At 41.6% G+C, this 27,908-nt stretch overlaps 1 protein-coding gene across 2 annotated transcripts; it reads right to left on the bottom strand.

Annotated features, from left to right (window-relative positions):
- Nucleotides 1–227: 227 nt before the first annotated feature.
- Nucleotides 228–27,908, bottom strand: LOC117412354 (moesin). 2 transcript variants are annotated; one of them, XM_058989511.1, is made up of 13 exons: nucleotides 27,540–27,908; nucleotides 16,619–16,702; nucleotides 10,007–10,102; nucleotides 9,354–9,628; nucleotides 8,807–8,890; nucleotides 7,822–7,968; nucleotides 7,387–7,483; nucleotides 6,575–6,738; nucleotides 6,222–6,352; nucleotides 5,322–5,482; nucleotides 4,104–4,196; nucleotides 2,652–2,882; nucleotides 228–2,032 (listed from the first exon to the last, which is right to left on the bottom strand). In XM_058989511.1, the coding sequence occupies exons 1-13, from the start codon at nucleotides 27,549–27,551 to the stop codon at nucleotides 1,868–1,870; spliced, it is 1,740 nt and encodes a 579-aa protein (XP_058845494.1). In that variant the 5' UTR covers nucleotides 27,552–27,908; the 3' UTR covers nucleotides 228–1,867. The 2 variants fall into 2 exon arrangements, with proteins under 2 accessions (XP_058845494.1, XP_058845495.1); XM_058989512.1 differs by lacking the exons at nucleotides 9,354–9,628; nucleotides 10,007–10,102; nucleotides 27,540–27,908 and having other exon boundaries at nucleotides 16,619–16,677.

Here is a 27,908-nt window from a genome sequence, read left to right as displayed (position 1 = left end):
TGCCCTCTAGTGGTAGGAAGAGGTATTGTTTCCTGTCTGTCAATGCCACGTGTCATGCAGATATTTTCACTATTAAATTGCCTTGTGATATTTCTTCACAGCACAAAAACAAAGCAAAACAGAAATGCTATTATTAAAAATAAATAAACTACATTGGGCAAATCCACAAAGTTTCAACTTGTGAGTTTCAAAGTTTTGTGAAAGAAGCCTGCAACATTGCAAATTGGTATCATGAATATCAAACTTTATTAAATCCAATAAAACACACTTTAAAACATTATTTAAAATAACTTTAAAACGACCCACAAGAGCAACAATCCACTGGACAATGGTTATCACCAGGACCCGGCACAAAAGCATGACTACCCAAAGCCCCTCTGATTACTGCTTCACTAGAACCGCTTACTACGGAAATCAAAACGTCACTCTTCGAGTTTTCTTTATTTGTTCAATTTTATTAACAGTTTGAGAATGCTTTCTGAGCAGCAAACCTATCAGCAGAACAAGCTCCGCTTGGCATTAGAAATACAGCAACACAACAATATTAACATTCTTTAGATAGGAACTTTTTTTTTTTTTTTTTTGTCTTTCACATAATTTAAATGAACAAAAACGTAAAACTAACATGCCAATGGGACGGTTACATTAGTAAATAGACGCTTCTTTTACAAAAATCAAAAAGCTAGTTCTTTTTATCTGTTTTTTAATACAAACAAAAAATGTTCTACAAGTCTTAACAATCAAGCGACATTTTTTTTTTTTTTTAAATCCTTTTTAAAACAGCTGGTGCTTTTAATATACAGATTTGTTATATAAAAAACCTCCTATGTATCTATGAAACTGTGCACAGGTATAAGAGAGCCATTATAGTAGATACACATTGAAAATAGAATACTCATTGAGATGTGTAACCAAGCAGAAAGCACTAATTGTGGCTTTGCAATGCTATGTATTGAATTTATTGAATAAACATTTCTAATACTGAATTTTTTTTTTTTTTTTTAATAATACTGCAAAAGTACGTATTTGCCTTTCATTGCGTTCACAGGTGGGAATTATGTGCCTTTCCAAGAACACAATATTGTACAGTTAAAAAAAAAAAAAAGCTTAAAATTTTAAGAAATACAGTTTTTTTTCGGCATTTTTCATCCTTTACTGAAATTACTGACACTGGCGGACCTGCCGTTTTACACACTGCAAACCTGCACTTCACATTGTATTGCTTTAAAGGCACAACATATAAAAGGATTTCGAGTCTTGCGGTAGCTGCACAACTGGACACTGTGAAATATGTCCTGCAGTCTCTTATATTTATACCAGTGTTAATTCTGGGTGCAAATGTCACTTTGTTGCCACTTGGTTGCAACTTGAGTTGTTGGTTTCCTTTGGCAATGTGGCCAATTGGCAAAACAGACATATATATATATGTATATATATATATAATGTGTGTGTGCGTGTGTGTGTGTGTAGCACTGAGGTAGTGCAAAGTTCCACTCACATAATACTGACTTTACCACATGATGCCTATCTCAATATTTAACTTTAATTCTATTCCATTGGTGGCTTGTATCATCAAGGTTAAATTACAGCACAGGGATGAAGTTTGCATAAGAAAACTGGACATGGTAGATAAAGATGTAGCTCCTGTACTGATCAGTTCAGACTACAACTGGAATTAAATTGCAAGCGGGACTAAAGGAACTATGCTGCAGGCTGCAATATGAAGGCAAAAGATCCCCTCCATATTGTTAAACAGTGATAGCAATGCAATCAGTGTTGTTCTTTTCAGAGTCCAGTGAAAGCAGGTTTGCAGTGAAGGGCGACAGGCCCGCTGGGACTCCTCTGTGGTGCGACTGGCTGGTGCAGATCACATGGACTCAAACTCGTCGACACGCTGTTTGGTGTTGCCCTGCCGGATCTGGCGCAGCGTCTTGTACTTGTCGCGCCCCGCCCGCACGTTCTCCGCGTGTATCATGTCGTTCGCCGTTTTCTTGGTCTCGTCCCGGGCGTTGGCGAGCTCGGAGGTCAGAGCCTTAAGAAGACAGAAAACAGAGTCACTAAATGACAGCACACAGCGGTGCTCCCTCGCTACATTCTGGACAGACAATTAGTGAAGGGTTCTGAAACAGCACAGTTTTCTATCAGAATAGCTTCACTATAAATTAACTGAATGATCATGAAATAACAAGAGCTCTACTCACAATCAAACTCAAACATCTAAAACTACAATCACATCGATGACCCAGGTCCCAGAGAATCTAAAACTACAATCACATCGATGACCCAGGTCCCAGAGAATCTAAAACTACAAATCACATCGCTGACGCAGGTCCCAGAGATGATGGCCAGTGTCCAAGGCACTGACATCCCACTGTGCCACCAAGTTAATAAAAATAGTTTATAAAGAACGATATCTGATATCTAGACTGGTCCTGTAATTGAACTGCATTCCTGGCTGTGTCTCACCCCTCGGTTCAAGTAAACTTGTGTTTTTTGCTATCTAATGCTTATGCTTGTCAATCAGCGCTCCAATACTGTATTGCGTGGATAGGGGAACCATTAAACTGGGTGAATATATCCTGTTTTAAACAGCCAGGCATGTTCTCCTGTTATTCCACAGCTAAGCCCCTCCCTCTGGGCCCCCTGCTCACCAGGAGGTGCTTCTGCACGCGCTCGTTCTTCTCGGCCTCGGTCCTGCGCTCCTCCTCACTGCGGTCTTGGATGGTCCCCTCTGACGTGAGCTCTGCACTGGCCTCGGCTCCGTTCTCCTCGTTCTCGTCGTTCTCATTCTCTGAGTGGACTGGCTCCTGAACGTGACACACCATCACCTTCTTCCTCAGCTCCTCCTTGGTCCTCTCCAGGTCCTCCTGGACCGAGGCTGCCTGCAGCAGCACAGACACACACACACACACACACACAGTTAGGCATTTCAAAACACTGCTACAGCCAAGGGGATCGGATTTCTACTCCCTCAAATGGGATTGTTTCACAAATCTTCATTAATGATGCATAGCTATTAGAAGTCAAGGACGGTCTTTAGCAATCATTAGGATCTACTTTGTAACAGGCTTTCATTTTTTAATCAGTATATTAAATGGCAGTATATTAAACTGTCAAGCTTCTGATGTTTTGGCATGGTGATATAGGATCCAATTTTACCAGATTACCTAAGACTAGTATGAAACAGAAATAGCTTTACTCTACACACTAAGTTTACCACCTATGTTTGACAATGATTTAACGTTTAACACCTGCCTGAAACTAAACTATCAGCGCCCCTACAACGAACATCCCGGACTGCTGCACGGCTTTGACTTTTGATTTTGAAACCCTGTCGGCTGTATTGCATAGACAGCGTTTCAATTCATAAAGCAAGGGAACACTACACTACCTCTGTGTTTATTTTAGGAAGCACAATAACAGGACATGTGGGAATTGCCATTTATTATCATATTCTTTCAAAACCCCCAAAATATGGAAAATAACACAATGGGGCACCCAACATCCTCCCAGGCAAACAGGATTTCCCTGCCTTACAGAAACCGAGACCACCCTTCATAGACAGAGACGCCTAGGACGAGCTCCGCTCCGCACCCCCCCGCCCCCGCCCCCCCTCCCACACCCACACCCACACACACAGCTAGGGTCTATACAGAGCTACATATGTACATGTGTCAGTTACACTGTGGGTCAGGTCACTATTTTTAGAATAAGGAAAAAATGACAGGGGACTGATTAGCTTATTAAGATTTTGCTCTGGGGCAAGAATCCACTTTTAGCCGATAGTAAGCCTCATATGCTTGGAAAGTCACCCTGATAATTGCTTTTAATTCCGCCCTACCTATAACAGCCCTATGCTGGGTACCCATGCTTAGTACTGTTAACCCTTTCATGACCACTGTGCTATATAGCCCAGGATTCAAACTTATACCTTTGCTTTATTAAGGGGAATTCAGGGAATCTTAAGAGCTGAGAGGCAATAAAATGACCAAGAAAGCGCACACAGCCTTGGAGCCAAAGGCTCTTGGTTTGTTTCTAAGTCCTGCCCTGCACACTGCAGCTCAGCTCTCTTGACAGTTGGTGACACACAAGGAGCACCGCACCTTCTGCTGCCACTCCATGGCTTCGGTTTCCTTCTTCTTCTGGGTGTCCTCCAGGAGGGAGATTTTCGAAGTTAATTCCGCCAGTTCAGTGGCCTGCAGAAACAGAACACGAGTCAGCAGATGTAGAGATATAAAAATGAAAGCTATCCTCGCCTTCTGCACAGACGTGCATTTAACCCTTCCCTACCTGTTTGAAGTCTGAGTGACCAAACATATACCGTATTAAACATTTCTAAACAGCTGAGAGTCTGAAGATTATTAAGATGATGAAATATACCCTACGATTACCTAGTCTGAATATAAAAAAGTACTCTCAAATACATTTCTGTAATGTAGTGATCTCCTACCTAAAAACTGTAGCCACAACCCTCAGGAACTAGGATCAAAAATAATTTTATAAATGCTGGGTCTGGTTTTGATTTTACACCAAATTGTTTGACTGGTGCGTAAATGTGAAGAAGTTAGCCATCAGATAGATCTGTCATCTCATCAACACCTTCTGTAAAAAACTCTTTTTTCGGGTCGGTAAGAATTCTTGTTTATGTAAAGCAGTTTAGTGTGCTCTCCAGTAATGCTGAGCTTGAAAATCAAGGTATATACGGCAATTGAAACTGAAACCCCTTCTGTCGGGAGGTTTCAGCTAAAGTACCCTTTATAATCTTCATTCACTGAAGGGTACCACAGTTGCAATAAAAAGCAGAATAATCTGATCAACATTTTTCCCGTTTAATTTAAAATATCATTTTTCACAACAGTCTGGTGCTGACAAACTGCTGGTTTAAGACAGAATACCAAACAGCAGGCTTAATTCTTAAAACTTAATTGGATGCACATAATTAAGACAGTATTTGGGAATCTCTTTGGAAGCACTCGTATTCGCTTTCTATTTGTGCATTTCTGAGTTGTCCTACGTACCCCCTATGACCCTTAGAAGTACCCCCAAGGGTACACGTACCCCCGGTTGAAAACCCCTGGTCTAAGCAATTAACATCACCACTGTACCTGAAATTTCAGCGCTGAAGTATTCTAACTACACGCATGTTGGTAGTGATTTATCCAAACCGAAAATGCCAGGTATAATAGAGAGGCAGGTATATGGGCTGTAGTGGCAGTAAATGCCCTGTCCTGCATACTGAGCGGGGATTCTGTCAGTGGATCCGGGTCTGTGTCTGTACACCTGGTTTGAATCGATGCTGTTTTATCTGTTGGTTTCCTCACCAGGTGCTCCTGGTTCTTCATTTGGCTCTCAGACTGATGCAGCAGGGCGGCCTTGGCCTCCTCTGCCATCCTGCGCTCCTTCTCCAGCCTCTCTGCCTCCTCCTTGGCCCGCTTCCTCTCCTGATCCAGCTCGATGGCCCGTCGGGTCTGCTCCTCCAGCTCTGAGGGGAGAGGGATGCTCGGTCAGGCTCTGTCAACCCCCCCGCCCCACAGTCCTATACTATACTGTGTGGATTATATACACAGTCCTATACTATACTGTATGTATTATATACACAGTGCTATACTATACTGTATGTATTATATACACAGTGCTATACTATACTGTATGTATTATATACACAGTGCTATACTATACTGTATGTATTATATACACAGTGCTATACTATACTGTGTGTATTATATACACAGTGCTATACTATACTGTGTGGATTATATACACAGTGCTATACTATACTGTGTGTATTATATACACAGTGCTATACTATACTGTGTGGATTATATACACAGTGCTATACTATACTGTGTGTATTATATACACAGTGCTATACTATACTGTGTGGATTATATACACAGTCCTATACTATACTGTGTGTATTATATACACAGTGCTATACTATACTGTGTGGATTATATACACAGTGCTATACTATACTGTGTGGATTATATACACAGTCCTATACTATACTGTATGTATTATATACACAGTGCTATACTATACTGTATGTATTATATACACAGTGCTATACTATACTGTATGTATTATATACACAGTGCTATACTATACTGTGTGTATTATATACACAGTGCTATACTATACTGTGTGGATTATATACACAGTCCTATACTATACTGTGTGGATTATATACACAGTCCAATACTACATGTGTGGATCCCAACCTTGCTGGGCCTTCTTTGTCTGCTCCTCAATCAGGGCGAGCTTTTCCATCAGCTCTGCCTTCTCCTTCTCAATCTTCTCCTTGTCCTTCTCAGCCATCTCTCGCTTCTTCTTCTCATTCTCCAGCAGTGCCCTGTGAGAACAGCACAATCAGGGGGCAGCTCCCTCCACTCATGCATTTGCTAGAACAAACTAAGGGGCATGCTTTCAACAGGTTTACTCCAGTCTTTGATGCACTGCTAGGTTTGTTTTTTTAAAGTCTAACCAAACCACTCGGTAATAAAAGTCAAGGTCTCTTAGGCATTAAATTAGGCATTAGGAGTTAAAGAATGCATTAATGCAGAGCAGCACCGACCTGTCCATCTGCTTCTGGTGCTTCTCCTCGCGGGCCTGCGCCTTCATCTGTTGCACCTCGATGGTGTCGGGCTTGCGTCGCCGCATGTACAGCTCGTGGTTACCCATGCACAGAGCCAGGATGCGCTTGTTGATCCTCAGACGAGGGGCGTAGAACACAAAGTCCTGAAACAGAGAGCAGGCGTCTTTATCCACCCTCTGCGACGTCACCCAGTGCCAACATGCAGATTGGCAGCATGTCTTTTTGTTGTTGAGCCCAGGACAAAATGATCAACCTAACAAAACAACCCGATAGTCCCGTTCATGTGTCCTATTCCAAGGCTATTCGTGGTTCTGGCCCTGGTTGGTTATTCCAAGAACTAGGTTAAAAACCTACAGTTCAAGGGCTTTTAGTTTTCGAGCTCCTTCACTTTGGAACTCACGTCGATATTGTATCCAGAATTCTGAGTCGGTCAGTATTTTTAAATCTAAGTTCTGAATTGGCCTTTCACTAGCGAGCAGTTTGGAGCTCTTTAGACTTGCTGTTTATTTTATTTTATTTTTTATTTTTTCATAGTATCCTGGAATGCTTGCACATGAAGGACGCTATATACTGTAAATTAAATTGGTATGGTATGGTACAGTCCTTCAGAAGCCTGGACAAAGGTATTCTTTTATTTAAATAGAAAACTAAAATATAATGATGACATTAGAAACACTTATTACTGTGTGCTGGGTTGCATTTTAAGTTCGATATGATTCCCTTAATGTTAACATATGCATAAGACATGCCCTAAAATGTAATAAAAAATAAATACTGTGGTGAGTACTTACAGGAGCTTTTTTGTCAATCGGCTTGATTACAAACTTCTTATCGTTAAAGGAAATATTTCTGATTTCACTCCATGGGAATCCAATCTTAGGGTTCATCCTTTAAAACAGAGGGTAAAAAAACAAGTTATAAATATAGCCTGCAGTGGAGCTTGTTAATTGACACAGCTGTGAAGTGCTGAGTCTACAATGCTGCTGCCCCGTCTCAATATTTAGATATTCACAAGAGCAATCTGTCATCAACATTCACAATTAGCCTCTTATGTTGTACGAGTGCTGTGCAAGTAAATTACAGCACTGTACAAAACATAGAAGACAGATTTGTGACTCCGATGAAGCACAAATACCCAACCCAGCAGGGCATTACTTGCTAGATAACAGCACCCATAGCCCTCAGTCCAGCCCAGCCCTGCTTTTCCTGTGCTGTGTAGAGCGTACTTGTCATTATGCTCGTATATATTGAGTCCCAGGGCGTCCACTCCCAGCCACAGTTCAGAGCCTTTCTTGTTCTTGATGCTGAAATAGTTCACTCCGTACATTTCCAGATCCTGGGCGATCTTCAGGTACTCCATCATGGAATCCTCTCTATTCAGAGACAGAGACAAAAGCATGGATCTCAATGTGTCCTCGTGAAACTACTCAAATATATTTTACCTTAAAAAAAAAAAAAAAAAAAAAAAAGATAGAAAGAAAGAAAGCACAGGGCGAGGGAATGGCTTAATGGCCACTTGAGTTATTATTATTATTTATTTCTTAGCAGACACCCTTATCCAGAGCGACTTACAATTGTTACAAAATGCATGAATGCAGACCAGTGTTTTTTTTTTGTTTGTTTTTTCTGAAAATTCAGGAAAATGTGGAATGTGGAAAATACCAAAGTTTCTCAAGACTGTTTTTTTTTTTCTTTTTCATTGAATTCATATTTCAAAATGGTTTTAAATCACTGGCCCTGATTGTTTGCTGTGATTATTTTACCTTCGTTTGCAGGAGAAAAATAAAAGCCTCTTAAATCAGTGTCTTCCGAATATATTCCACAGGTAAAAACTAGCATTATTTGACCACGTTTTGAATGTTTCTTTTTGTTTTAGCCATGATTGCGCCTGCTTTCCTATGCTTTGTGTCAGTGTACTGTATACCATGGTGAAAATAATGCATTTAAACACTATGCATGGTTTAAGTCCCATTTTACTTGTGTAAAAAAGAGTTATTAACCCAACAGATCCCTTCATTAACGTTGTGTAGCTGGAAGTGTGTTAAAAATAGAACCTGATTTCACCCTCATTTTATCAGTCACAGTCACAGGGCTATTATTAGGAAGTTCCAGGACTCTGTAAAGAACACCACTGGTTGATAAGTGTGACCCTGGGTTCTGTGTGGTAAGTGCAGCAGTTCTAGAATGCGCAGTATTCCCTGTGTAAGATACCTTAGAATTCCTCTGTGTTCCTCGTGCCAGACCTGAATCCGCTCTTCCCACTGCTCCTTGTTCAGCTTGTGCTGCTCCAACACTCTGCAGACAAAAACCAGCCGGGATAAATGAAGACGCCACGCCAACCACAACCCACGCCACTTCGAGCAAACCCCCTCTTCTCAGCCTGGCACCCATTTCCAAGGAATGCTTTCTTACCAGAGGGGATTTGATACAGAGCACCAAATAATAGGGATTTGAATCGAGCCAAATTTAAATCACTTCTAAAAGCTTCAAAGGAAATGTAAGGGTGGGTGGTGGTGTTGAAAGCTGACGGCGAGATTTTAGATGGATTGCTGTTATTGTGCAGTACATGTAGAATCCTGGTCCCTTTGATAATAAGGTGTGCAGCCGAGCCAGCTTCCCTATACAAATATGTACAAAGACATGGACTAATAAAGATATAACACACCCATTGTGACGGTCCCAAACAGAAATGTATTGAAAAGGACAATTACAGCTGAAGGACTAGTGATTGCAGCTTCGCTCTAGGAGTAGGGCCTACCTCTGTGGCAGCAGCTTGTCATTGCTCAGGTAGCCTGTTTTGTGCAGGTCTTTGTTGAAGTCTCCGTACTTGGCTTGCACGGCGTAGGAGCCGAGCAGCACGGCGGTCTCGGGCGGGCAGTAGATGTCATCGTTGAGGAGCCCCTCCTTGACCTGCAGGAAGAAGAGGCGCTGCGTGATGTCCTGGATCAGCTCCTCGGACACGTCCTCGGGGTAGAACTTCGCACGGAACTTGAACAGCAGGGGGCTTTCCTTGCGCACATCCTGGGCAGTCACCTGCAGGGGCACGCGACAAAACGTTTACTCTAGCATTTCAATAATTTAACCAAACTAAAACCAAATCAACTAAGTTCTATATTTAAAGTTCTCCTCTCAATGTGTTTTGGTAACGTTCTGCAACATTAACATGTTTTTTTTTCTTTAAAAAAATAGGGTTAGTTAATTAAAGAATGGAAAGGAAACACTTTGAAAATATGGCCCTTACAACAGCAAAACGCCAAGCTGCTTTTACACATTTATAGAAGCGATGACTGCTGGGTGCACCTGGAGCAGGAGTAGATGACAGTCATCAATGTTATATGAACTATCCACCAAGCTGGGAGCCGCTGCGAGGCCACAGATGACGCTCCTGACAAAACAGTAAAAGCCGCTCACCTTCTTGTTGAGCTTGAGCCATGTGGAGAAGCTCTTGGTGTCCTGGTACTGCAGTCCGAAGAACCACACCTCCCTCAGGCCGATGGTCTTCACCACCTGGGAAAAAATCAAAGCCGTGGTGTTTATTAGTGACATCACAGCTCTGCTGCACCTTGCAACCCCCCCTCCATCAACAGCTCTGAACGCCTCGGTCAAGCTAACTAGCAAGCGCCACACCTCTACCAGGAGGACTGTGGACCTGCAACCCCCCCTCACTCATGTGCATTTGGGCATTTTTTGGCGGGTATTTAAGCCGTCTATACTGTTCCAGTGTCACCATAAAATACATTTAACAAGATGGTTAAAACTAAATCTAAATCCACCACAAGATGTGAATCAGCAAAAATCAAAGACTCCTATCAACGGAGCCCTGTGCAAGACCCTCCCTCTCCTTTCCAGCTGTATAAAATCAACAAGCAAGCGTCTGGCGGCACATTCCTGAGATGGTAACTAAACCTTGAGGTGGGTGTCTGCTGAGCCGCAAGCTCAGAAAAGGCTTGAGTTTCCAGGAGAGCGGGTGGGAGGTGTCAGAGGAGGAGAGCAGAAAGAACGAGGCCCATTGCACACAGTTAAAATAGCAAAATAGCCTGCGCCCAGATGAGGCCTTGAAGCTTAATAGTGACGAAAGATTTCTGTTAAACAAAATAAATATGCAAGGAGATGGAAAGTTCTTGTTAGGGAGTATTTTTAAAAAGGTACAACGGTTCTTCAACAACATTTATTCCCTGACTACAGTATTCTACAGGATTGACAACAATACTACAGTCACCAGCATGACAAAGCAATATCGTCGAGATCGTCTCAGTGGTTTTATTCCTGGTTAAAGAATGAATAAATACTATATATCGTAAAGCTGGCAAGTTTTCTAAATAAGGTTCACACTGTCCAGACCAGCTGAAACCTCACCAACAACTTTATTCAGCGCTGAATGGAAAGACTTATTTAGTAAAAAAGAGCCGTTTCTGGCTGAATACTATTTTGCAGGCTTGTTTATTTGTTTTTCTAAAACTGAATCATGCCATATTATCTTAAATCAAGAAAAGGACGTCCTTTCAGCACCAGAGCCAACTCCAATTCTGTGTCAATCCTAATTACAGTTTAACAAAGCACCCAATGTAAGAGAGAGGTCTGGTACAGGGAAGTGGGATGAGCGTTCATCTAAACATGAACTGTATCATTGTTTAACTGATGCAGTCCCAACTGACTGATTGGGAATGGGGTAAAAAAAAAGATTCAAAGATTATAAAGCAGCGAATGGGTAATCCAATTGTCTGCTCTCTCAGAAGATTAGCTGCAAGACCTCCTATTAAGAAAGCAATGTCGGCTCCAGTCAGCATCAGACCCAATACAGGAAGAGCGAATCAGTTTCATTAGAAATAAACGAATATTCCTGTTGATGCTCTTGAAAAATGAAAAAGCCAGGGGAGCGCTAGAGTCTAAACCAAACCCACACTTCATTAAAAGGTGAAGGACTATTGAAGTAGTACAGTAACACTACTTCAGGCTGTGTCCCTGAACGCAATCTTCATCTCCACATCTTTTAATGCACTCCGAGTCAATTTTCCGAGTTGCTGGTTTTCTAGCAGTACTGTACTCACGGAGGGTAAATTCTCACTTCTGACTAGCACCCCATATTTACTGGGCAATGAATGTTGTACTGTGGAATCTGCACAACTCTCACAAGCTCTTTCTTTAGCCTCTAAGAACTGTTACTCTCACTGTTTTTCAAGAGAGACGCAGGTTGCACTGCTAGCTGTCTGGAGTTATAGTTTTCTATTCTTGCAATTACAGAACTTGTAAACCACTCTCAATAGATGTCAAAACGTGCCCATTTTCTCACTCAGATTAAACATGTGATGGCTTTTGCGAGGAATTACCTCCCAATGGATTCCGTATTGTTCTGTAAAGCAGTGAAACACTGCGTAATGTTTAACAGAAATATCATCAGGAAGTCGTTTCAATTTCCAAACGCGTTGCACATGGTCATTTTCAGACTGCACCTAAATAAATGAACTTCCACAAAACTGAGCTGTCATCTCCTGGGATAACCCTAAAATAGCCTCGCCCTCTTTATGAAATCCCTGATATTGCATCGTTTACTTGGTCACTGCACTGCTGACTAATTTGCTGTACAATAAATGAACATCCTGTGCATGACGACACATACTGTGTATTGCTGTTACACAAGCCAGGCCTCTTTATCCCTTCAGTTCTGACAGGGCACTGTTTCCATGTTCCCCACTTCAGCGTCTTAAAATAACAGCCTTCAATCTCAAGAGACAAAGGGATCACGAAGGCAAGCTAGTCTAGTTCAGGAAGCCAAGAAATTCCACTAACAGTGCAGCTGGAAACTTCCTGTCTATATACCGTACAGCCCAGGCAGTTTCAGCTCAGGATGTTACTGATTTCAATTGATTTCCATAGTTGTCTGAACTTGGGAGACACCACAGTAAAGTTGATGAGTTAGCTGGGAAAAGGCTCTTTGGGAAAATAAACTGCAAAATTTGTTCCTACAGCGTGAATTTATATTTTCCAATCATGCTTTTTCTAAATGTTAATTTATCCTACGTCATGTGTTTAGTGCCCAGCAGGTGGCAAGCACCTATGGCAAATCACAATTTTATTCATGATGGAAAGCAGCTGTAAAATACAGATACAGTAAGGCATAGAAACACCAGAAGTGGTCAATACGGTGTGTAGGTGTTCACACTGTGGCTGACACGGGCACACCTTGCTGTTTACATGAAGGCTGAATAAGAGGCTAGTACAGTATAGCGTGCAGTCAGTACACGTTCACAAGTAGCTTTATCATACTGCTCTTTCAAAAGGAAAGAGAAAAACAATAAGAGAGGAACGAGGGTGAATAGGACAGGCGAGGATTGTATTCTGAAAGGGAATACAAGAGTCTCATTGTGGATCCACAGGAAGCCGGCCCATGTGTCCAAATTAGAACGCTCGTCACCAGAGAAAGCCCATCTGCTCCTGCACAAACAGCGGAAAAGCATCCCAGACCAAGATGCTTTCAATCAGGCTGCTACGTGTTGTGTCTGGGAGGCGCTAAAAACCAAACGACTGCCAAGAAATCTACCAGCACCGAGGAAGAGGTCAGCAGTTTGGCCACTGGGTCTTTATCCATTTATGTGGGCATTAAGTGCTTTTTGAATGCAATTGAGAGTCCTGCAATAGTTGTCTCAGGGGCTGCCAGATGTTCACAGCATGTGCTGTATTAAAACTGTACTCACAGGGCCAGCTGCTGTAAGAACACTTTACTGCCGGGCACAGAACAGTGGAACAGTGATTTGAATTATTCAGCTGTTTTTAGTTCATGTGAAAGCATCAGCATCACGTATCACAGTGAGGAGTTCATTGCAGCTGCTGTCAACATCCTGTGCCTGTGGGTAGCTTGGGGCACGCCTGGGGTCCATTACAAGTGTAATTGTGCAATTCCTAATTCAATTACAACAGCATTGGAAATTGAACCTGGGTACAGCTGCGGAACTGTAATTATACCACATAACTGATCAATACAGTTCAGTTTGGCATTTATTTGTCATACGATCATTGCTCTTGTATTTTCAAACACTTTTAGTGACCCTGTTTATTTGAAAACAAAAAAAAAAAAGTTCTATAGTATGTTTCTGTATTTATCCCTGTGACTGTTGCTGGGTTATTTACGATAGAGTAAACATGTTAATGTGGGCAGTTGTTTATGTTACTTTTTGGTGTAATTGTAATTTCAGCAAACAATTCTGCTGTAATTGTAATTCTAATTAATCCCAGGTGTGGTCCGGGGCATTGCTGTTTCTTGACTCTAATCTAATGGATACCCAATTAATGACCTGACATCCTGTTTCTCCTGTTTAACATTATCTGCTGTCATTATTTAGATTCTTCATTAGCATTAATTAGCACATAATACAATACTACTCTAACTACAGTATCTAATTTATAATGTATTGTGAAGCAGATGGGGAAAAAAATAAAAATAAAATAAAAAATACCTAGACTACCAGAATCGGGTTACACAAAACCAATGTATTTCTTTAGGGAAGCCTCATTTAGAAACGCACCCCTTTATTTTCCTGTACTGTGCCTATACTAGCTCATGCATGACCCTGCTATCCTACAAGCTGATTAATGCCACATCCACAAAATGAACGTTCCTTGAGCACATGCACTATGGAAAGCTGTGGCTGTTTCCCATATTGCATCTAATCTGGCAGGAGCAGCAGCCTCGTCTGGGAATAAATCCCACAAGTGAAAGGCAATTATTTTACCACAGACCCTCTTTATTTTACAACCCTGAACCGCCAACACAGGAAATCTTCACACATGTCCCCAGCCTCGCGAAATGAACAAACTTCATGCAGCACAAAATTCTTACAACGCAGACACCACAAGTGGCACCAGTGCAGGTCTGCAGGTCTGCAGGATAACTCCACTGATCGCTTTAGTACTCGGGAGTCCAGCTGAACTGAAAACTATTTCTTAGTTTAAGACACTGAAACAGTTTAATTATCTATCTGAGGGCAGTCTTTCTGCAAAGCTTCTCAGTGCTAAAACAGGGTTACAATATAAACTATTTAATATCAAACCATTAGAACAAAAGGAGCCCAGACAAGCATCAGAAATGAAAGCAGTGATGACTTGAACAATCTTCACAACTATTTCTAGATCTTTCCACTCACACGAGCGGCACTGGAAAACACCCAGTGTTGTGTTCGTTTAATCCAAACACAGTGCAGAACAGACCACACCCATATACTGCAGAAACAAGTTTACACAATCCCATCTCCTAACTAAGCAGCATGTTACTAACCACTGCAAATCACTGCGGACTGCCTAATGTGTGTGTGTGTGTGTGTGTGTGTGGCAGCAGCAGCAGCAGCAGGCACAGGGAACACATTACAAAGCCAGTCTGTGCTGTCTTGAACGTGGAGAGCTGAATCAGTTCACAGAGAAAATGGATACTGTGAGTCAGCGGTCGACCGTTGGCTAAATTGGACCTTAGGGGATTGCAGCTGGAATAGCTAACGGACTCCCAAACAGCTGTAAATAATAATTCTGATCTTTCTGCCCCCTGCTCCCAATCTAGAGTTCCCACCCTTGCAGCTTCTGTGTGTCGAAGGAAAGTATAACACATGAGCAGCTCTTATCCTGCTGTTACCACAGCATGTAGGAACAGACTTATTAAATGTAACCCTGTTTGGAGAAGGCTGATTTGAGGGGCTTGTTAAAAGGTTTGCTACTTAACCCCTCCCCCAGTCTGGACCACAATGTGCAACACACTAGTGTTCAAATAAGGACTGCTGCATTTATTTTTATTGGGAGAGACTGGAGCCTGCAGAATAATGCAGTGGAAAAAATAAGCCACTTTCTATGTTTTTGTTTTTCCAGAATATCAACTTTCTTTTTCAGGGCATACTGTAATTTTGATGAGCCCAAAACTCTTCAAAGCATGGTTCTACAATATATCTGCCCAGAGTAAGTGTGTTTAGTGTTAAAAGCACCACCATGTTGTTAAATCCTGTTTCATAGGGTTATTTTTAATTTGCTGAGACACGAGATTTCCTGCACTGCCTTACATTACTAAGACATTACGCACCACAGCTAGGGGCTAGACAGCAGCATGGTGGTACAACCCAGTCGACTCCAAATCTGCACAAGCACTAATAAAGCAGGGCGTGTAGCCACTGCCATGAGCAATGACCTGCATCAGTGGAGACACAGCGGGCAGCAAAATCCTTAATGCAAACAGAATGATTTACAGTCATTTTAAGGTGGGGGGGAAGTTCAGCACTATTGTCACTGCAGAGATAAAGAATTTTTGAAGTCATTTTCTTTCACTGTAAAATGCACACATGCTTGCTTGCTGTCCCAGTTTTATTATTATAATTACACACAATTTCCTAAGACTAGAAATCTTGAATAACCCTTCAATGAAACCTTTAGGATATATATATATATATACATATAGCAGACTGTGCTGCATGAGATGGTGCCCTGCTGTACCACGTTGCTACGGCACGTTGCAAAGGATTAAGCAGCGAATGAGAGAAAGGCTTCAACAGAAAGGTGTCAGTCTGAAGCAACACTGCTGCTGTGCCGGTCACAGGGAGGGGGTTCTGTCCATGCAGAGAGGCTGCAGTAACTGAGGACAGAGCCAGGGCTGTGAGGAGAAGGACTCTTACTAAAACAGGAACTGTACAAATCAGCAGCACTAAATACACAGCCTGCATGTTTCCATTTCAGCATGGACCGGGCAATGCACTACAGTCACCCATACATCAGCACCAAGTCATTTTAAAGAAAGGCTGCACTAGGAGAATAAATTCAGCAGTTCCAGCATCTTCAACAAATACCAAAAGGCATAGATGCACATTGTATTAGGCTACTGGCCTGCTGTTTTGAGTGGAGAGGAATCATCCCTGTGTGATTAATAAAGTTAAAGGAGGGGCTTATTATGATCTCAAGCTGATTATATTATTAAAAGCAGGCCCCTCTATAAGTAAGCTCATGTTCCCTGGTAGATGGTGGCTTTATGAAGAGGAACCTGGCCAGGCTTGGACCTACCTGATCAAAGAGCTGTTTGCCAGTCGTGTTGGGCTGGATAGCAAACTCCAGCTCTGCATCCATTGTGGTGACTCGCACGCTGATCTGTGAACAGAACCAACACAAGAATGTTAGAGTGCTTTATTACCTGTCACAGGTCAGCCCAGACAATCACAATTCAAGAAACCCCATTAGATGCCCAGTAATCTTAGGAACGAAAGATCTCACGCCTTCCAGCAGCCTTGCACAATCCGGTATAAACCCAACTCCCCTTCACCATAACAGGTATACAGTTTAGGGTTTATAATAGCAATAGCAATGCACTATGACCCTCAGCTACAGTGCACTATTACATAAGCACACATCACACACAATGTGTTTGCTTGTCTAAAATGTGTTTTGTAATTCAAACATGAATGTAATAATAATAATAATAATAATAATAATAATAATAATAATAATAATAATAATAGACTACAGTAAGGGAAGGGAATGCACAGTTTTTGTCTCTAAATCTGAAAACCTACACATGAAGTCACCGAGTAGAAAACAGATTTTACAGTTCTCACCTCTTCCACTATAAGAGGTCATACTGAAACTCTAAATGTCTATGAGCTGCTGCTAAAAATAAGGATATTGTTGCCAATAACTTCTCATAATGCTAAAAATGGGAAGTGAAAGGCCAGTTCTGGGAGCCACCCAGTTTTTAATGAGAAATCATCATCTTTCTGGGTTCAGTCCTGGCTGGGAGGAAGCAAAAGCATAGCCTAGCAGAACACAGATCAGGATTCATTAAAAAAAAAAAGTGTATGTTTTTTGTTTTGCTAGTCCTTCATGTCTGATTAAATATAATGTCAAATCTGATTAATGAATTAATCTAAGGGGTGTATGTACAGTACTCTGAAGATTTCAATAGCACACTACACGACAAAACACTCACAGCTGATATGGAAAGAAGCAAGAGACAATTACTGCATCAACAGCATCTAAAACGATCAGTGGTTTGGATGTAACTTCAAGAAGCACACGCATTCCACAGGGGATAAGAAACTGATTTGAAACTGATGATGTTTTCCATTGAGGGTGAGGGAGAAGGGAGGTCTTCCGTGCCTGGTACGGCTGTCTGCCAAATCTCTGCGGAGCAGGGAGACCTGCAGTGTTTAGTGACTGAACCTGCAAAGTGTTTTTCACTGCCAGGGGTGAAGACTCAATTAGAAGCGGAGAGAAGACTGACTGTGGCAACCTTTTCCCAGGAAGCTGGTCCTTATGGTAAATCACTTGGCAGCCCTGCCACTGTCAGGGTACCAGCCTAAGACAAGGCAGCGAAGGGGGAGGGGTAATGCACTGTATTAAAACTGTGGTTTCTAAATGTAACGCTGCCCCTCTTACAGTATATGAGTCCATAAATATACTGCAAGAATTCATTTAAACGCCACAGTTCCAGCTTGTATTGTAAATAGTCTGAGTACAACATGCCATACTCAACATATTCATTGTGCTTCGGGCGTGTGGAATGCCAAGAGGCCCAAACTATCACAGTACTCTGTAGCAGAGGGGGCTTTGTTCCCAGCGCAGAAGGACACATCATGTGTCATGGTCCCACAAGTACAAACACAGCAAAGCAGCACAGCTGGATACCCCTGAAACAGAGTCATTGGGACAGGTTTCAACTTGTATAGAAAATCAGTCCTAGGGGGGCAGGAGTAAAACAACCACTGCGAATCATTGTGGATCACTGAATCCTGATTCCACAGCCCTTAAATGAGTCGGAGTTTAGCTGAATAAATGTTTTGGTCTGGAAGACAAACCTTTCTTTTCTTACAAGCCATCTGTCTATCCCTGAAAAAGCCACTTATTGAAGCGCTTGCCGACTTCCAGATTGAAAACACTGTTACTGAAGCCAGCGTTGCCATTAATTAGACTCCAACCCTCCTATTTTTTCATTAAAATGTCTTGAAACCTTCTTTTATATCAGTAATCCATTCATCCACCATCTATTGGGTTTCAATAGCTTTTTTCTTCGTGTCATAAAACACACGTCACTGTTTTGCAATTTCCACTTGTTCCCAGGGTTGCTGTTATGTGAAAAGCTTACCTTTCCAATTAGAGACCTTAGTCACTTATGCTTTTGTTTTTTTTATAATAGCTGTAGTCACAGTAATACACCTCAATCCCCACACCATTATATGCTTAAGTTTCGTGGTAATCGTACTAGTCCAAGGTCATTCTAGCAAGGTGTGTGCTAAAAACATTCAAGCTTCTAATTATTACCCCAACTGCTGTTCTCAGGAGGTCACACATTAGGACTCTGAGACTCAGTGGACTGTCTCAAGCCCAATTCTATCATTCCTTTCACTTGAACTCTTGATCCAAGCTTGACATATTTAACAATTGTACTGCTTCACAATCTAAACGTCTTACTCTCATGCATTCCACTGCAGTCACATTCATTTGATTTCAGAATATAGCAGGCGTACTCACAGACATCACGCTTTCCCCGCAGGTCTCAAACTGTTTCTTAAAGGTTCTCCTGCCTAACCCCGCGTTTCCACCGAGTCATATGAAAGCGCTTGCCATTTTTACAGGGATTACACTTCATTAAACCAGCCCCCTTCTTCAGCAGAGTTAAATGGGCTTTTCATACCACTAATCCAATCAGAGCTCGGGATTCTCCGGAGACCAGACCCCTGCTTTAAAATGTGACCTGTTATTCAGTTTCCTTCCCCTTCCTCTGAACAACACCAGAAGCCTTTATTATAATCACATGGACACAGAGTTGCTAAGCCTAACGCAGACTGAAATTCAGGACCACTGTGCCGTGCATCTACCAGGAATGACCAGCATCCCAGAGACAGCTTCTGAAGTGCTGAAGCAAGCAGGAAGACAGCGGCTGCAGAGGACTGTGAAAGGCAGGTTGTGAACCAGCTGTATCTGTTTGATCTGTGTGCTGGGTGAAAAGCAGGGTGGAGTTCTGAGACTGTAAGCATATTGAAAATATTTCAACCTTAAATTAACAGTAATAATAGAAGTTTGTCAAACTGGATAAAAACATATTTTTGTGAGGAACTTATGGAATGAACAAACATGTAAAAAGTCCTTTCTGTTGCAAAACATACCCATGGCGTTGCTGATTTCCTGTATTAGTTAATACTGTCACACAGTAATACTCACTTCCAGTAAGCAAGCTACACTCAGTGCTCTGCAAGAAAGCTATACGATCGTACAGTACTACTAGAGGAAGCAAACCACATCCTCTTAGCTAGGCCTTTGGGCCCAAGCAGGCTGACAAGCTTCATCTGCATGAGTGCTCCTTTGAATCTCATTTGAGAAAATGTGATGAGAAATGCAAAACAGCTACAGTCCAGGTGTGAAATTGCATTCATTTCAACAGCAATAGCAACACATCCCCCTTCTGCTGAGTTGCTTCCTTTGCCTCCTCCTTCACTTTTACACTAAACACCAGTCCACTTTGAAAAAGGGCTCAAGTCACATGCTTTGACTGCATATCCTTTTAAGGGAATTAAAGCCATATCTAACTAATCTCAAAGTCAGCAATCTTTAGGTGTAATTCCTGGAAATGGGGAGATGATGTTATGTGACCTGCTACTTAACCTTACGAATCATTGACAAATGAGACATAAAATAAAAAAAGGCCTGAAACAATGGACTGGAAGCCCCCGCTGGCCAAAGACTGAAGGTACACATTCAGAAAGTGCCAGCTGAGTGGGTTGGAGGAGATTGTAACCCTGTCTCACTATGACCAGCCTGGTCTCAAACAATCACCAGAAGCTTGGTAAGAATGATGCAAAGTTCTCCACGCTGGCAACGCCCCACGGCCCTCACAAAGGGCTGCACTATTTCACAGTTGTGTGGCTGACATTACTGAATGTGTCAGTGGCCCTCCCTCAATATCACAAGCGCCTGTCACAATGCCACTTCCTGCCTTCACCAACACGAGAGCGAACCGGTCTGCTGGGAGGGGATCGCACCAGGGCTTTGTGACAGCAGTGTGTGGTGTGGAGCACTTTCCCCCTTCAAAACCTATTACCAAGCTGAAGTTTATTTTTTCTACATGTATATTGGTATTACATCAACCGCTAAATAAGAATGCTCCACTGTTATTGGTGGCACTGCAGTGAACTGAGACAGACAGAGTTTATTTTGAGTTAAGCAACTCAAAATAAACTCCAGGGTGTTACTGGTTACACCGGAGCACTGAACTCCCACCCTGTCCAGAAGCGAGGATACTGTGCGGCCTGAACCCTGCACAGTCAGACATTTTTCTGGTATATAAAAAAAAGCTCATATTGAATATGTAAAGGAGGAACTAAGACACGGAAAGTGCTGCCATGGTAAGGGTGGGTCCCTTAAAGTTCTCTTGAGTCTATTCCAAGAACAATTACTGAATGAACAATCATTGGTGAGACCCAGAAGTCACAGGCCTTTCCTTTGACAGTAACTGACTTCTCTCGACACTGCTGGGGTTTGACGCTGGGTAATAATGCAGGTTTATTCGGTTTTACCCCTCTTATGACCTTTTTCGTACCTCAGTTGTAAAACGTCCCTATGTTTCCAGATTAACTCCACAAAGCATTACAGTGCCTTGAGGCAAGCACACATAGAACACATAACATGGACTCCCAGCAACAACTATAGACTGGTAATCCAGTTTTCAAACAGCTCTGTCAACACTTCATGAATCCAGGTTAAAGGTCAAAGGTCACATGGAATGCAGGTTTTACATGCAAATGATTTGGAGTTGAACAGTTTAACACTGTCTTCTAAATAATTAGTAGGAGGCAGGGACTTTAAAAACAATGATTAAAGCAATGAGGAGACAGAACATGTACGAACAGCTTCTATTTCAGCACAAATCGAACAGGTTACACCCTTCCTAAATGTTAATTTAGGATAACTGCTGCACAGCCTAATTCCCAGTTACATTGTCTGGACTGGGGAGTGCTCCTACTACTGGAATGCCCAGTGATTCAGGACAGAGGGTTCCAACTCTAGTTTCATTCACTAGGGTACCATGCTCCTGTGCTTTCCTCGGAAATACAGATTCCTGTGTAAAGGGCTTTATCCTCAAGGGGTGAACCTACCTTGTTTCAGGATTTATGTATTAAATTTTACTGGGAACCCTTAAAAAATGGACTACATCATTTTTCATAATATTTACTACAGTAAAACTGTATGTAGTATAATGGCCACCACTTAATTACGTACTGCACCCAGTATTTAAAAACGATGAAAAAGGTCTGTTTTAATTATCCAAAGAGTGGTGGAAGTAAATACCCCCTATTCAATATAAATCCTGCCTGGGTGTTTCCCCATGTATTTACTCTCTTGTTTTGGTCATTACAAGAGACTGCAGCACAGTACGTATCACTGGCTTGACCCTAAAATGATCCATCCCAACTCCTTAAGGTACACAAGGAATAGGGCGGTTGTTCAAAATGGTTTCTTAAAACACATTTGAATGTGAATCAAGTATCACGAGGAAACTGAAAGCTCATTGCAAGTATAAGAAAGACAGCATCTTTTTTATTTGTGGTACACATATGTCCCCTTGTACCTAAAAGGGTTAAGGAAAACAACCAGCATTAAACAAATCAAACCTGGCCCTCCCCGTGATTTCAGACCTCTTTAAATAAGAATACCCTGAAGCGACTAATGCGCTGCTACAGATGCTGGGGTTTCAATAAACAGATTTTGTTAAGACTTTAAAATTATGTTCTTGGTGTTCCAAATTATACGCAACACGGTCTGTAATGCGGTTACAGTGAAATGGCTTTTACATAATCTTCAGGCTCTGAGCCAAACTAAACTAGTAATCAAAAAGTCTGCAACGGTACCTGATGCAATATTCATTAATATCACATACAGACCTTCTGAAAAGCAAACTCTGCTTAAATATATGATCAAATGTAATTTCGAACAGTGAACCGCTCTGTTTGACCACAGCAGGGAAGGGATTTAGCTTTCGGCTTCCTCCTGTGAGACTTCTCTGCAGTAACAATGCAGAGGTCAGCAACGTGCCAGCAAGGTCAAACACCAAAATGTGTTAAATAAACAGGAAATGAGAAGGAGGACAACTTTCTGTACAGAAACTTAAAAACTGGAGGTGATGAAAAACATGCAACTTGGGGACAAACCCACTGGCTGATTTAGATTTCGCATGTCTTCAAAACAAGTTTCATTCAGAGTTTGTGACATGTGGATGGTTTCTAATGCAACCTGATTTGGGCGGGAAGCTTGTAATCTAATACCGTGGCAAATAAACCACAAAACCCAACCAAGGCTTGTGCAGTGGGTTCTGCAGTTAATGAAACAATAGAATCGTCAATGACTTCTTCAGCTGAAATAAAACCTGTAGCAGGTCGTTTACTGAAGACAATACAGGGATCAAAAAGAATTCAGTGCACTGTGAATCAAAACTCCATCCAGACTCACTTTAGAAGCTACGAGAAGTCTCCAACGTACAAGAAATGACTCTTGGATTAGATTGGGCACGCCAGCGAGCAAGACGCCAGTCTTGAAATGTGTTTGTCAGAACATTTCAGTTTCAACCCAGTGTTGCACCATTCAAATCCAAACCACCACACAGCTTGATTAATTGCTTTGTTCTCACAGACTGCTCTGCTTTATAGCACCCGGCTGCAAGATTCAGCTGCAAGCCCTGGGATAGTTCACATTATTTAACCTTTAACACCAGCTACCGCCTGCAGCTTACTTTATTACAAACTGTTAATCTCCGCTCAGCTTGTCATGCTTCCAGAGGTACTTCATGCCCTGCTTACATACCGCTGGTCTAGCCACACAAACTTACATGTGTTGCCTCTGTTGCTTAGCACTTGAACGGTTTGAGAATTTAAATGCAAGATATAAAACAGTACAATAATGAACACATGACTTCATTTCACTGGCAAACACCACGAATCAAGTCTGGGTGCACTTTGGCATTCTTATATTCTTGCACTAAAATGCAGGTCGAGTGAATTAAAGACAGAAAGATCATCCCGGCCTTCATGTTGGGTCTGCTTTAAGATCCACTGAAAATATATTTCTTGGGACCAGCCGGGCAAACGATCAAACAATCAAGCTCAAGAGCGACACACCAAGCATTCGATAATAATATGCAGATACAAAGATGGAAACACTAATAAATGATGTCAAGAAATACACACTTTCCATGCTGAATAGTGCCTGATCATGTGGTATATTGATTAAGCATCAATACTATGTGTGCGTTACTGATATGAAAGCACTGCATCAGCCTTACCCAATTTCAGCACCAGCCTGGTAACAGTACCCCTAGTAACACAACAACACAGCAGTGTCAAGGTAACATGCATATGAAACTGGTCAGTCTGCACTAAACCCTTGTAACAAACGCACCTCTACCAGCTCTACCCGAAATGGAGCTGTTCAGAAATCAGCTGGGTTCAAAGGCATTTGAGGTAGGTCACGCCCTGTGTCAGAATTCTGCATAGCACCTCTATATAGAAGCAGGTTCCTATCTAGACACCCTCTGTCCATTAGCCTCAGCTTCTGTCTATTTTCAAAGCAGGATATCTTGACAGGCAGGGACAAGCATGTTGCTGTGCTTGGTCTGATTGAAATCTGAAATACTGCCTCTACTAGAGATATAGCTGTGCTGTAGCGTCGGTGAATAGCATGCCTCTCTGGACAATAGCATGGTTATAGTGGAGCTATGATCAGGAGGTATTCAAGGCTCCAGCTCTCATGCTCCCCACTGTCTCTGTGTGATAAGGATCTCAATTTGGAGTTTGCTCAGCACTCCATTCTTTTATCTGATTGGTACATCTCGCACACTCAGAAAAACCTTAGCTACAGACTGTTCGGTCTGACTGTTACACAAGAAGCTACAGCATGTAATAAATAGACCATGCACTGATTCTCTACATCGGCATGATGATCCTTTTGCCAAAAAAAAATAAAAAAAGATATTTTCCGTTATCCTGATTTGGCCTGCTATTATTAGTCACTACACTCCTAGCTGAAATGCTGGAATCCCCGCTCATTACATCATGTCTCCATTTCCATATTGTACAGACACTGAGTAAGTGAGAGTGTGTGTGGAAGTCTAGGGGTGCTGTAATTAGTGTTTTCCGTGAGGCTGCGTAGTGGTGTAATAAAGCAGGTCGGCCTCCTAGCTTCTTGGGTGATGACTGAGCTGAGATAACACCACATCATTGTGCTCCCTGTAGCGGGGAGCTTTGCTTCATAAACTGCCAAATAAGGTCGTCCGACCAAGGCAGCGTCAAGTGACTGGGAGCCAGGAAAGAGCCGGCGGGGAGCTGACGTAGGCCAGAGCCTTGAGTCACTCTGCAGCACAGTTTCTTGGGAAGTTGAACCAAAGCCAGCAGTATTTAAGGAAGAATTGAATGCCAGTTGGTTTTAGTACCAACCCCAAAATGACTTCATTTAATTTGCAACCAAAACCTGGAACCTTAAATTTTTTTTTTATTATTGTTTTTTTAAAATATAAATCTATTCAGCAAATTGTAGGTGTAAATAAAATTAATGCCATGGCATTGAGACAATGCTAGAAAAAAAAAAAAATCCCTGACCTCTTAACTTATTGTTACATCACTTTGGTCATTTTCCATCCATTGAAAACAGACCAAAAAAAAGTATTTAACTCTCATCTCTATCGCCACTCAAAACAGCAGACCAGTAAAAGCACTAAGCATGTGTCTAACTGCTGCTCTTTGTATATACCGGCTGGGTAGGGGAGTAGGGTAAAGTACTTACAATAACACACAAGCAAGTGTTTAACACGTGTGGAAACGTTACTGTTTAAACCAGTACAAACATGCCAGTCTGGTAAGAAAACAGACAGCTGCTTGCACAGGCCTTGGAGAATTCTTTCAGAAGGAGGATGCACTTCATTTCAGAGTTGCTTACCTAGTCAGATTTACTTCCCACCAGATGGCAAACTGGTGAATTCAAGATTTTTTTTATTATTATTTACTTACATTCATTATTATAAAGACTAATAAAAGCGTAACTTTTTTTAAAACATGATATTGAAACTGAATCAAAACTAGAAATACTAACAAAGACATACCCTGGGATCTATTCACAAAGTCTTAACTCAGGAGTTCTACTGTACAATGTTTTTATGAGTCTTTTCAATGAAATGCAATATAGTTTGGTGTACATGAAACTGTTCTAGAACGCTGGTAAGTAAGCCAGCTCATTTCTTGTATTATTTCATTAAAACAGACTCACATCTTTTTGACACAGGTCAGGACCCAGTATTTATAAGACCCAGATATCCACGTCTTTGATCTGGACAGACCGATACCTGCGGTGTCCATGGTATAAATCTCAACGATGTCATGTGGGTGTAAAATCATTAACCGAATAAACCAACGCGTGAGAGGGGAAGGATTGCAGAGTCAGCAAAGAGGTTCTCTAACGTACTTGTTCGGGGGTCCACTTTTTAAAAACAAATCGAAATAAAGAATAAACTAAATGCTGTGTGAAAGTTGTATGTGGATATGTCATGAAGTATCACAAGGCCTCTCTATTACCACAACAGTGAAAGAATGTTTTACTTAATAGACTGTTGTTTTATAAGACAACTCTTCAGAATCGACCATTGAGCTGAGACGATTGATTTATTTATTAATTTATATGCATGGCACCAAAGACATATCTAAACATAGTTGCAACATTTAAACAGCAGAGCTAGGGGGCTGTTAGTACACAGTACACTATGACAACAGGGCACATTGCAGGCAGCTACCCGCTGGGTTATCTGGGGTACAGAAATACAAGGTTTTATTGAGAGGTGGAGAGGATGGAAACACACGATTTGGCAAACAGACAAATCAATCAAGAATATTTATAGAAAGTGCAAACTGTCATTACTGTAGACTTTTAAAAAAACATAACTATTAGTAAGTATCTAATATTGCTTTTGAAAAAGTTAAAATGAAAGTCTGATATATTATCATCGCAAAAAAAAAAAAAAGTTTCCAAGTGTGGGCCGTTAAAATCCCTGCCTGTATAATCTACGGTAAATTGGTCAGATTAAGGGGATAACATCTCCAAATCACGACGTTACGCATTTCGGTATGCACGCGTGTGGGCGACAAGCAACCACGCCTTAGTGTTAGCCGTTTACCGGTGACTTCTGAGGAGCGCAATTTGCGTTAGCTGCTGTGTATAGTTGTCTTAAACCTGACTGTCAAAAAGTCCCAGTATCCGACTTAAAAAAAGAACTGAATAAAAAAAAAAAAGATTTGTCCACACAGTACCCGCCTATGTGCAACAAAATGAAGCTGGGCTCCGGGCCTAGGACTGTGGGCAGACAGGAGGCATTTCCAGGCACAGAAAGGCCATTGAATTTGAGAGGCACACTTTTCAACCAATCAGGTTCCAGCAGACAGTGGTTCTTTGTGCCGCTACTGAGTAACTGTTTTTCGCGATACAGCTCACTCGAATAGCATTACAATAAACCGAGGGATGCTGTGAGATACAAAGTACATGCGCATGGTTTCCAACAGCCCCGACCCCATCCCCCCTCTGCTTCCTGAAACTACTAACCCTCTTCAGCAAAAAAAACGAACTCAGCGTAATGGCAGTTTCATGTTTAATGATGTTTTAGTTTCTACCTAACGGTACACAAATTCAATTAATCCGGGGTTTGGTCATACATACATATAAATTGTTAGTATTATTAAACACTGGCTACAGTATGAACGTAAATACACTACCAGCGAAACTGTGTTCAGCAGTGCATTTTGAGATATTTCCAGTCGCCTACTGTACTCGTGAGTCCACAATTTTAATTAAAAAGGTAATTTAAGTGTAACCATAACTTTATTCCCCAATTAATCTCGCACATTTAGAAAATCTGGCACACTACTTTGATAGTAATCTTATATATATATATATAAGTACTCACGGTTTTCGGCATTTTCCTGTCTCGGTCTGCTCAGAGCTTTGAGAAAATGAACTGTACTCTCGAAACTTTTCAGCAATTCTAACTTTTGCCCATCAGCTTTCCCCAGCAGCAAGGTTTTTCACAAGACAAACACTGCCAAGAGAAGTTATTTCACACCGTTTAAACAAAACTCTTTTGGATTAACTTGTTCTTTTTTTTTTTCTTTTCGGCAGTTTTCTCAAGTTTGTGTGGCTCAGTGTTATCTTGCGCTCGCAGCTCTGAGTAGGTCTCTAGCTGAATTTCCTGCTAACGGAACTGTCTGAAACCACACCCAGGAAAAATGAAGACATTCGCGTTGAGTTTTGAAGAGAGACCCCGCCCAAAGACTGT

This window comes from Acipenser ruthenus, chromosome 16 (genome assembly GCF_902713425.1).
Source record: "Acipenser ruthenus chromosome 16, fAciRut3.2 maternal haplotype, whole genome shotgun sequence".
Classification (NCBI taxonomy): domain Eukaryota; kingdom Metazoa; phylum Chordata; class Actinopteri; order Acipenseriformes; family Acipenseridae; genus Acipenser; species Acipenser ruthenus.
Note: the sequence above shows the minus strand (reverse complement) of the source record. Positions and strands in the feature narration are given on the sequence as shown.

Coding starts and splice junctions, on each gene's coding strand:
- LOC117412354 (XM_058989511.1), bottom strand. Junction 9,629..10,006: donor GGCTCAAGCTCAACAAGAAG/GTGAGCGGCTTT, acceptor GTGCCCCTGCAG/GTGACTGCCCAGGATGTGCG. Junction 7,969..8,806: donor GAACACAGAGGAATTCTAAG/GTATCTTACACA, acceptor GTCTCTGAATAG/AGAGGATTCCATGATGGAGT.